The sequence below is a fragment of the Megalops cyprinoides genome, chromosome 12 (assembly GCF_013368585.1).
Source record: "Megalops cyprinoides isolate fMegCyp1 chromosome 12, fMegCyp1.pri, whole genome shotgun sequence".
Taxonomy (NCBI): Eukaryota; Metazoa; Chordata; class Actinopteri; order Elopiformes; family Megalopidae; genus Megalops; species Megalops cyprinoides.
In genome coordinates this window covers 14,184,830-14,195,166 of record NC_050594.1, presented here as the reverse complement: position 1 = coordinate 14,195,166, position 10,337 = coordinate 14,184,830, and the positions used below count along the sequence as shown (strand labels likewise).

The 10,337-nt window shown below is 43.1% G+C and overlaps 1 protein-coding gene across 3 annotated transcripts in view; it reads right to left on the bottom strand.

Annotated features, from left to right (window-relative positions):
* Window positions 1–2,422: 2,422 nt before the first annotated feature.
* The window catches only part of qkia (QKI, KH domain containing, RNA binding a), a 69,225-nt gene continuing 61,310 nt past the window's right edge, over window positions 2,423–10,337 (bottom strand). Inside the window, exons 5-8 of one of the 3 annotated variants that reach the window (XM_036542902.1) lie at window positions 9,076–9,163; window positions 6,766–7,179; window positions 3,819–3,893; window positions 2,423–2,625 (exon numbers count right to left, since the gene is read on the bottom strand). In XM_036542902.1, the coding sequence (XP_036398795.1) occupies window positions 2,609–2,625; window positions 3,819–3,893; window positions 6,766–7,179; window positions 9,076–9,163 (594 nt within the window). In that variant the 3' untranslated portion in view covers window positions 2,423–2,608. The remainder of the gene's footprint in view (window positions 2,626–3,818; window positions 3,894–6,765; window positions 7,180–9,075; window positions 9,164–10,337) is intronic. The other 2 variants (XM_036542903.1, XM_036542905.1) reach the window with 2 other exon arrangements.

Here is a 10,337-nt window from a genome sequence, read left to right as displayed (position 1 = left end):
AGATATAGGGACACCAAAAAAAAACTCAACTTAAAATTTGGGAAGACAAACCATGGCACATATTTAGCTGGTCACATGACTGCTGTTCTTTGCATAGAGTAACTTCAGCAGCTCGGAATCAACACAGAGCTACAGTTGAACTTAAGAGCGCACTCCTAAACCGGTTCCTCACTGCGCCTTCCTGGTTGGTGCTGGATATTATTGAACAAAATGTCACCACTTGGAAAAAGAAAGAACCATCAATAAGGCACTTTTAATCTTTTCTGTTTTCTCTCCAATGTTCAAATCCTCCTCTCTCCCCTGACATGTTTAATTCTTGCAACATTCCTAGGTACAGCTATTTTGGTCTTTATTTTCCTAGCCAATATTATCCAACATTACACAGCATCGTTTTTCACCCTCAGTCTTTTTTTAATATATATATTTTTAAACTTTTTTTTTCCATTTTCACTATTTTGTAACTGCAAGTTAAGTATAAAAAGCTAAATTGCCAAAAATATATTTTTATTCACCAGCACCCTGTAAAAGTATCTAATTTTGTTCTCTTCTGTATTTTATATGCAATGACATGTATCTACATTTATATATTTATATATTTATATATAGGACAGGTATGTATAAAGCAATTAGAACAGGCAGGCATGGCTTTCACATCCTATTTTTTCTTGAGAAAGAGTAAAAGGAAACACTTTTACGGGCACAGGAGTCATACTACATCATAGTGAGAGGTGCAAGACACATTTTGGATGCCCTAAACGGAGGATTGGGGGGGGCGTGATGGGCTCTTAAAGTTATAAGGGGTTTGGAGGCGGCATCAATGTTTACATTTTTTTTCTTTAAGTTAATGTAATTCCTAATAATAATTTAAAAACTCAATGATAGGCAGCAAAAAAAGGTCCCTTCCCGAACCTCCATTATCTCTCATTAAGTTCTGCCATTAAGGTAAAAAGTCCAAATTTGCAATACGGTGAGGAAAAAAATCAATGCAAAGTAAAAGGTAAATATATATATATTTCTGACAAGGGTGCAGAAAGAGTGATCAAGCAGTAAAATAAAACAAACAAAAAAAAAAAAAAAATCAAAGGGGGAAAATATGCTATGTACATTTCTGGGAAATCTTGCTACCAACTTCCTCAGTATCTCAGCCCACCAGCCCTCTGTAGTGTTCGCGACATGACATGCATCTCTTCATGGGGTAACTAGAGCTTCTTGGCAAATCCAACACTTTTCTTTTTTTTTGATTGGCTGTCAGTACACACTGACGTCAGCGCAACACAGGCACGACATCACATCCTTTCAAACACTAAAGCAGAGATCCCCCTGCTGTTAGGGATACACATTTTTACTGGCAACCCTTTGGCTAAATATGCACACATAATACTTTTTTTTTTTTAAACAATTTTTTTTTTTCTGAGATCACAGCTCACTTATTTCAAAGAAATATATATTTATATGTTCGTCAGGCACTGTATATAGACAATGTATGGAGGGGCTTAGTCAAGGTCAGTATCTATATTCACTGTTCCCTACCCCTCCACACATTCTACTTTAGTATAATAATAAAAAAAAGACTCCTCACCCTAACCCACACCACCCACCCCAAAGCCCCCTGAGCTCCAGATAACTAGCTGAGATGAGTGAGCTCTTCTGTTGTCTGTGACACTTGCAACTTCTTATTTCAGACATTACTACCTGCTTGTACACACTATTCTGAATATTTACTCAGTACTAAAAATGAAATGGGGGGGAAAAAAAGGGATAAAACAAATAAAAAAACAGAAAATGACCAGAAAAACAAACGAAAAGAAGCTCCATTTGCAATCATTTGAGCCATGCTTTAAAATACAGCCATTCGGGCACACCCAGAATGTGTCAGCACACAAAAATACGCTTTCAGAGCTTTAGAAGACAGGACTACATGTGAAAAATGACACAACTTAACAAGTTTGACTAGTTTTTTCCTTTTCTTTTTCTTGTTCATTACCCTCCCCAACTGGAGGTGTGTGTGTGTGTGTGTGTGTGTGTTTGTGTGAGCGTGTGCATGTGTATGCTGCAAGGCTGTACATTTGGGATGGATGAGATCAGTTTGGGAAGTCTAACATGTTTTCACTCTGAACTCAGGACAGAGTTCCCCTTAGCGTCATTTAATACAAGTGAGGTCACTGAATCAGGGCTGTGAAACACTGAGTGGGTGGGGGGGTGGGGAGATGGGTGGCCTTATTGCTTTTTAATTCAGTGCAGATTCTTGGGTAAACTATATATCCACCCAATCTGTGTCAACTATGAGCAAGTTATGTTTGTGAAGAAAAAGAAAGAGAAAAAAAAATCAAACTCAATTAAAACAAAACAAAAAACAATATATTAAAAAAAAATCATAAAACAGTTTTTGTTGGGTTTGTTGTGTTTTGTTGTTGAATTTCTGTAGTTTTATGTTCAAAAAAACAAAAAAAAAAAACAAGACGTGTTGTTAGAGTAACTGTACGGGCAGATGCCTTTTGCTGGCTGCATCCGAGAGACTAGCAAAGGCAATTACCAGTTAACTGATCAGCAGGCAGGCTTGGGGCAGCTCGTCATTGGGTGAAGAGTTCAGAGGTCAGAAGGTCATGTGTTAGTTGCCGGTGGCGGCTAGGTGGTTAGAAACAAAAAATAAAACAAAAAAGAAAAAAAAAAGATAGAAAGGATATTAGTGTCAGCAGAAGAGACTGGAATGACATCATTTTAACAGTAAAATGAATGAAATCTCTGATCCCCCTGTAAATCCCCCTCCAAGAAACAAAAACACATCTAATCTGGTTATAATCATGACGTGGTTGCATCATGATTGAAACTACTAAGACCCCAACCTCAATCAACACATCCGTGAATTAGAACGCTACTAAGCCCCGGCTCCCACACACACAGAAGCAGAGAAAGGTAAAAACAACAAAAAAAGACAAAAAATATTAAAAAAAATAATTAATGTTTTAGTTTCTTACAAGTTGAAATGCAAGTTACGCAGTGTGATTAGTGGTAAGGAGACTCAACTGTCAATTATGCAATAAAAAGTAGAATTGCTTTTTTAATTTCTCTTTTTATTCATCAGTATATATATATACAGATGCCATAAATACATTTGTTATAAAATGTCCATATATAAAATGACAGTACCTCTTGTACAGCTGAAATATGGTACAAACTGATTTGCTTTGTATTTTATCTTTATTTCCACATTTAATAAGTACATAGAAGACAATACGCAAACTATTTGCAAATCAATATTTATATATATCTATATATAGAGAGGGAGAAAGAGAGAGAAGGAGAAAAACAAAACAAACAAAAAAAACCCGGCTTGGACAAAATGGTGGGAGAATAAGGAGACCGGTAAACTACATTAAAAATAGGCCATTTCCATCCAAATAGTGTATCAGGTTTTTATTTACAGTAGTTTTTTTTTGTCTGTTCCTCTCAGAAGAGAAAATAAAGGATGTATTGGAACACGTCTGTCCTATTTAGGGTCTAATGACACATCCCAGGAGTGAAATAAAATAAATTGCTGTGCCAACTACGAGCGTGTCCACGTGGAATAGCACGTGTAAACTGAGACAAATTTGATGGCATTAAGGAAGACAAAACCTGAGCATTTAAATACATACTTAAATATAATATTCATGAGCATAAACATGTATTTGACCGTTGCTGTAAACAAAATTTCCATACCACAGACTTAAACGTGTTGCGGGCGGGGGGTGGGGTGGGGGGTGGGGGTGGCTGGGCAAATGAAAAGGAAAAAGCAACACAACAGTAGAGTGTAAAGATGTCTTAATGTCTAAACTAACCTCTGTCTGCGGTCACAATCCTTTGGTAAGGATGGACCCGCGTGTCATGCCGTCTCACTTTAGTTGCCATGGCACCTGGGTTGCAACAGGTCCACAGGGTTAGACAGTTCATTTGGGAGGGAAAACAACATCACAGTGATCATATACATATATATATATTTCTTACAGATATATAATACACATTAACATCTGTACATAAACATATAGAAAATGCATATTAAAAAAACCTATACACCTTTGTTTTACATAATATTTATAAATGTATAATTTAGGCTATAATATTCCACAGTAACGGCATTAAAGAGGTTTCACAGATAAAATCCATTTCTACAATGGAAAAAAAAAATTTTAACGTCAACTGATGCAACAGACAAGTATTGGAGATGTGCAGCCGTAATGTTAAGGGTTCAAGAGAAAAATCAAACATTTTCTCAGGGGGATGGGGGGGATGGGTGGAGGGGTGCATCTGCCCCCATATAATTCACCCAAAAAACCTAGTCATTCAAAGGCTTGTACCCTACTATATGATTTTGGTCAGGTGTGGCTAATTTATTTATCTAACAGTCTGCTATGGAGAGACAGGTGTGGAATAGATGACAATCTCCAATTTAGAAATAACACAGCCTGAGTTGGTCAGTTTGACCAATCATGCTATTTGAAAACGTAACCGATAAAAATCACCCCTAACACTGTGACACTTGAATTACCCCCTTTAAAGCTCTCGGAAATCTGATTTCAAGGCACATATGACTACGTTCAACAGCACCAGTACGTTTTAGTGAGAGACAAACACACAAATGTTATCCAGGTCCTAATATATCACTTGGTCCTTAGACTTCCCATTCACAGCATTAGGTGCTGACCTTCTACCCTAGGAGTCATTGACAATGGTGTCAATAACAGGAAAAAAACCCTTAACAAAAATCACATCAATGAAGGGCAGCAGTATCTGTTGGGAATGTTGCTGTCGGGTATTACGGCTGGGTGGAGGGGTGCATTATATACTGATTTTTTTTGCGGTAAATGAATGAAGTTTTGCCCTTCCAGTGCTTGCCCTGGTACATCGGTTGGCCACGGCTCAACATGCTAAGACATTTCGCCGTTTTGTGATCATAAATCCCCCTCAGCTTTTGTGCGACAATGCCAATATTTTAGATTTAGTTTGCAAGCTAGATGGGATTGATTCCAAGATATAGGGCTGGAGAGATGGCGGGGTGATACAGGCACGCCATATTTCTCTCCCTGTCCATTACAGGGTCCGTGTTTAAAGAGATTTGTGTCCGAGCCGCTCTGCCGCCCCTGAGAGCAGGTTCATGGCGACACCTCTAAAAGTGGGCATGACGAAACCTGACCAAGTCGGGCTACTAGCATTTCAGGGCTGCGAATGTGAGTGTTTATGTGCACCTGTGTGTGTATGTGTGTGTGTGTGTGCGTGCGCGCGGGTGTCTGTGTTTGTGAATGTGGGAAAATGTGCCATTGAAATGTGGGGGAGAGCTATCTCCTTGCAAAAAGAAAACTGAAAAGTCATGTAATATCTCACGCCACCCCCTCGCCCCTCCTCATTTCCCAGGTAACAAGGACCGCCCACATTCTGCACCATAGCAGCAGATGTCCTGGAGTTTCCTACTGCAGAAATGACCTCTCAACACTCGTGTCGTACGCTCCACTGGGGCACTATTGCTACGGGGGTCGATCAATACGGCAAGTAAATAAATACACTTAAGCTGGTTTGCCATCAAAGTTAAAGAGAGCAAATCCAGTCTGCACCATGCAGCTGCCCCAAAGGCTACCTGCAGTGTGCGCACCTGCTGAAACGGCACTCGGAACACAGCGCTCTGATGTCGCTGCCTTGTCCTTTCCGTTCTTAATGGGGGTTGCATTAAATAGGGACGCAGGAAAAGGCGTGGTCGTCCCATCGTCTACAGAATGTGACATTCAAGCCTGCAAATGCCCCATGACAGACTCGTGCTGGCCAAAAGGGCTGGGTGCGAATACTATGCCTTTCCAAACACCCAAGGTTTCCATTCTTTGCTGTCTCAGAGCCTGTAAAAAAGGCACTCATATGTGGATGAGGCCACACTTTCTCTATTTCAAACAGGAAGTGGAGCCTCACTGTAAGTCATCCACTGCATTGTCACCCCCCCGCACAACGGTCACGTCCGTGTGACAGAGACACACCCAGAACGCGTGGAAGTGCCGACCGCAGCTGCCCCCGAGCTTGACTGCTGCCTCTGTTCTTAGCGCTGGCCAGGGATAGGCCACAGGCTACATTCCCAAGTACGAGCCAATCACATTGCTCAGTTACACAGGTGTTGAGTGGGGGACGCCACAGAGGCATACCTTGCTGTTCTCAAATATACAAGGCACAGGCACAGCTGCACAGACTAGACAGCATAACCCTCTCCACTTGTCAACCAAGCTGAAACAGTAACGCTTTGAATGGGAAATAAAATAGGAGAGTTCAGGGGAGTAAAACTAAGACAATGGTGAAGAATTAAAACATGGTGAGAATGTAATGAACACCCCCACTGGGACAGAAGGGGCTTTTATACTGGCATCAACGCTAGCTGAGGGGCCCGAGGAAAGAGAAATCATTTCAAATGCTGCAGAAATCCACAGAACGTGCCTCTGGCGACAACACGGAGGAGGGAGAGAGCGTGCGCGTGTGTGTGCGCATACGTGCATGTGGGCGCGTGTGTTTACAGACTCTAACCCATGGGAGCAGTTTATTGTAGCTTTGACTTCAACAGATTCATAATGCATGTGGCAAAGTGAAGGCCTTGGGTAGGGGGGAAAAAAAATCAACAAAAAAAGACTGTGAAACTTCCTGGAAAACACAATGTCTCAAGAGTAAAAAAAAAAATACAAAAACCCCATCATCCCCCCCCCCCGTCCCACCCCCCCCATTCACCGCACTCTCATCCTCAGCTGGATACAACGTATTTACCTTTCAACAAGTCCTGACTGGGGCTCCCGGAAGCCGCGTCCAAAACGCCAGTGTAAAACAAGCTGCCTTCCTGTCCATGGCTTAATGGCGTGCCAAAGCCCCAAGGACGCTTACCTAGAACCCCGGTGTGCTCGATGGGGTACTCCAGCAGAGACGTTGGGGCCAGGGCGTAAGGGTAATCGTAGGGCGTGGTGTAGATGATGCCGCCGTCGGGCGTGGGGGGCACTAGGGTGGGAGTCCCGTTGGGCAACATCGCGGCCATTTGGGTGGGCCGGATGATGTTCATGATGGGGGTCCCTGCTGGAGTTGGGGGCCTCAGGGCCGTAGGGGGCAGAACCTGCCCGGTGGGGGCAGCAATGAGCCGGGGGCCCTGGGCCGCAGCGGCCGCCGCTGCAAGAGAGAACGCAAGGGTGGCTGCCATAAGCGAAAGGATGAAGGAGAGCCAGGAGGAAGAGGAAGAGGAGTGACGTCCAAGTCGGGATGGGAGCAGGGAGGTGGCGAGGTGGGACGTTGGGTAAGAGTGAGGGGGGGAGGGTGTGTGTGGGCAGAACAAATCACAGGCAGAAAAAAAAGCAAGAGTGGAAAAAATAAACAGAGCAGAAATTGGAAAAGAAAAAGGGGGGGAGGGAGGGCAAAAAAGGAAAATTAGTCCATGCAATGATCACGGTGAACCACATAAGCCAAAATCTGCAGCGCAAAACAAAAAAAATTAATAAAAAAAAGACCCAAAACCAAATGAAAAATAAAAGGGCAAAATGTTGCAATCACCAAATGCGCGGCTCAATTAGGACATACCGATCACCACAGTGGTGCAGACAGCGCAACAAATCAGACAAACCTGCCAAAATGCACCCCGATATCACTGGGAGGAACACACGCAGACAGAGGGACAGACAGACGGGCAACCGGCCTCCGCTCACAAAGGCCGCGGTGGTACACGGCTTTTGCGCGCGGTGACAGGCGCCGGCTGCAGAAACGCCAATAAGCGAGGTCTGAGTACAGTCCACTGCGGATTAACAGGGGTGTGGTCTACGAGGGCCTCGCACCGAGAGCGCCGCTGCATTTACAGAACAAAATGCAGCAACGTGCCACTAATACATCTGGGACGCTTATCCTCTGCGTGACATTAGGATCATTTTGGGGGGGAAAAATGGAGAAATAAAATAAATGAAATGAAACACTGAGGGGTCTGGTTTTCACTTGAGATCAGTTCTGCTGCGATGTGGAAACAGGGTACTCACAGCCTGATAAGGCACAGTTAATACTGACTTTGCTAAATGTCTTTTGGATTTTTTGGGGGGGGGGGGGGGGCAACGACAAAAGTTTAAAAACAAAGAGAAGTTATTAGGTCATAGTTCAGCACCTTTCTAATAAATGCTTAAATTTCTTACTGTGGCACCAGGTATAGCACCCCCCTAGTGAAGACAGCACCCAGCTCTCACAGATTACAGGCAAAGCTGGGTACTGGATCCCCTCAGATGTTGGCTTGAACTGAAAATTAATTTGCTGATCAGCTGCTTTTGTTAAGCGCCAACATTGGAGACAAGCCACGAGCCTTGATGTAGTCAATCTAATATATCAACATAGAAACGGCGGGATAATCACTAGGTTGATTAAAATGATAGTGCAACTAATAATTGCAAGCAGGACTTTGATTATGAAAAACCTCTGAATGTTTTTTTTAGTCTTTGATATGATCGCTACAGCAGCGTAGAAGCTTGATTTTTCATAGACATTAGAATCTATGACATTTCATACGATCTTAGAATAAGACCTTAAAAAAAACATTCATGATTGAAAAACAAAACAGTAAATATAACAGACATGTGGGCGAGATCATGCATAGTCAAGCCAGTGATTCCAGGCAGCAGCAGACACAGAGCCACCCCGAGAGTTTAGCAGACTGTGATTGTGTCAGGGGAGAGGGCTGGGTATGGGGGCTCGTATCTACTCAGCCACAGATGTGCTGAAGATGAGGAGGGGAATTCATGTTCAACAACACTTCCGGGCTACAAGAAAAGCTGGTCAAAGACATGACTGCAAGAATTCTTAAGACCAAAAATAGAACAATGTATGATGAACTTTTTTTTCTGAACATACCCAGTCAATTTTGTAATGTGGGTTAAACAAACATGGGTTCATAGTACAAAAGGCCACAAGGTCACCTCGTTTAAAAAGGGCTAACAGTTCTGCACAGTACGGTTCTGCTTAGAACCAGAGCGTGATTTTCTGGATGGCCAGGGTGGGGGACGGGGGCAGACAGAAGTGGGAGAGGGGTAGGGAGGGGGGCAGATGGGAGACAGGGCTTACGTGTTTTGATATTGGTGTCTCTGTATGTCCCATTGAGAATGGCAAGCTCCATCAACTGCATCTTCTTGAGGTTGTCTTCTCCCTCGGCCTGTAACAACAAATGCAAGACATTAATTATTAAATCCTTATATTAATCCATCAATGGGGTTTTGGACAGCGCCCTCCACTGATGGCTCTCCCACTACCAGAAAAATCTAAACTAAAGCCAGGAAGAGGAAAAAATTAACTGCAGTTAAAAAAGAGGTGGGAACAGACATACTGAGGATTGTACATAAGCACAAAAACAATTACATAATTTACAGAAATCTCCCTTTCAAATGATGTTGCTTGAGGTGATGAACGTTGAAACACTGAAAATACCCACTGCTGCAGTTTTGGCACATTTAAGAATACTGCTGACAAAGACATGAGAAGGAAACCGACATTAAATACGGTGACTTCTACCCACATCAAACTGTTTTTTAGCCCCTTGTGCACAATCAAATGCACAACAATAACAACGCTAATGTCACTCCTTTCAATTAATGTTGGGATAAATAAATACATAAGCACGCTAGTGTCATTACTGCCAAATTAGGGAACCGAAATTATTCATGGAAAGCAATTAACTCCCTCCAATACACACGCACACACACACACCCAGTTACCCTCAAGCAACTGAACACAGATCCCTCACGATATTTGCTTATCTTATTATACTGTGTGGATGACAGCTATTCCACAGACACAGGCAAAGGTCAGATTCCACATTCCTCTCAATACTTACACAAATCAACGTATGGATTTAACTGTCTGTCATTACAAGGTTATGCATGTTTTTTTGAGGCATTCAGGGATTTGCAGTTACAGGGGAACAATAAAAAGGGAGAGCACAATGCTCTCTCTCTCCCTCCCCATCTCTGCTAGCACCGGGTCTGCGTAATTCACAGTTCACAAGTCTTTCCTCTTTACTCAGTCAAAGCACCCAGGACTGCGCGTAGCATAAACACCACCCAGAAGGCCGCTCACAGGTTTGGGAGGTGAGAGAGAGAGAGGGAGAGAGAGGGAGAGGGAGGGTGTGTGAGAGAAGAGGGAAAGAGAGAGAGGTCCAAATGAGATGTGTGCTCCTCAGCGACTAGCTGGCGGTCTCTCAGCCGGACACACAGGGGCTGATTAGCACCGCCATCGTCTGACACTCCTAGGCCAATTAGGAAGACAAGAAAACGCGATCCTCAGGATGACTGGCCGTTCGGCAGGAGAGCAGTGGGGAGCCCCACCTCCCC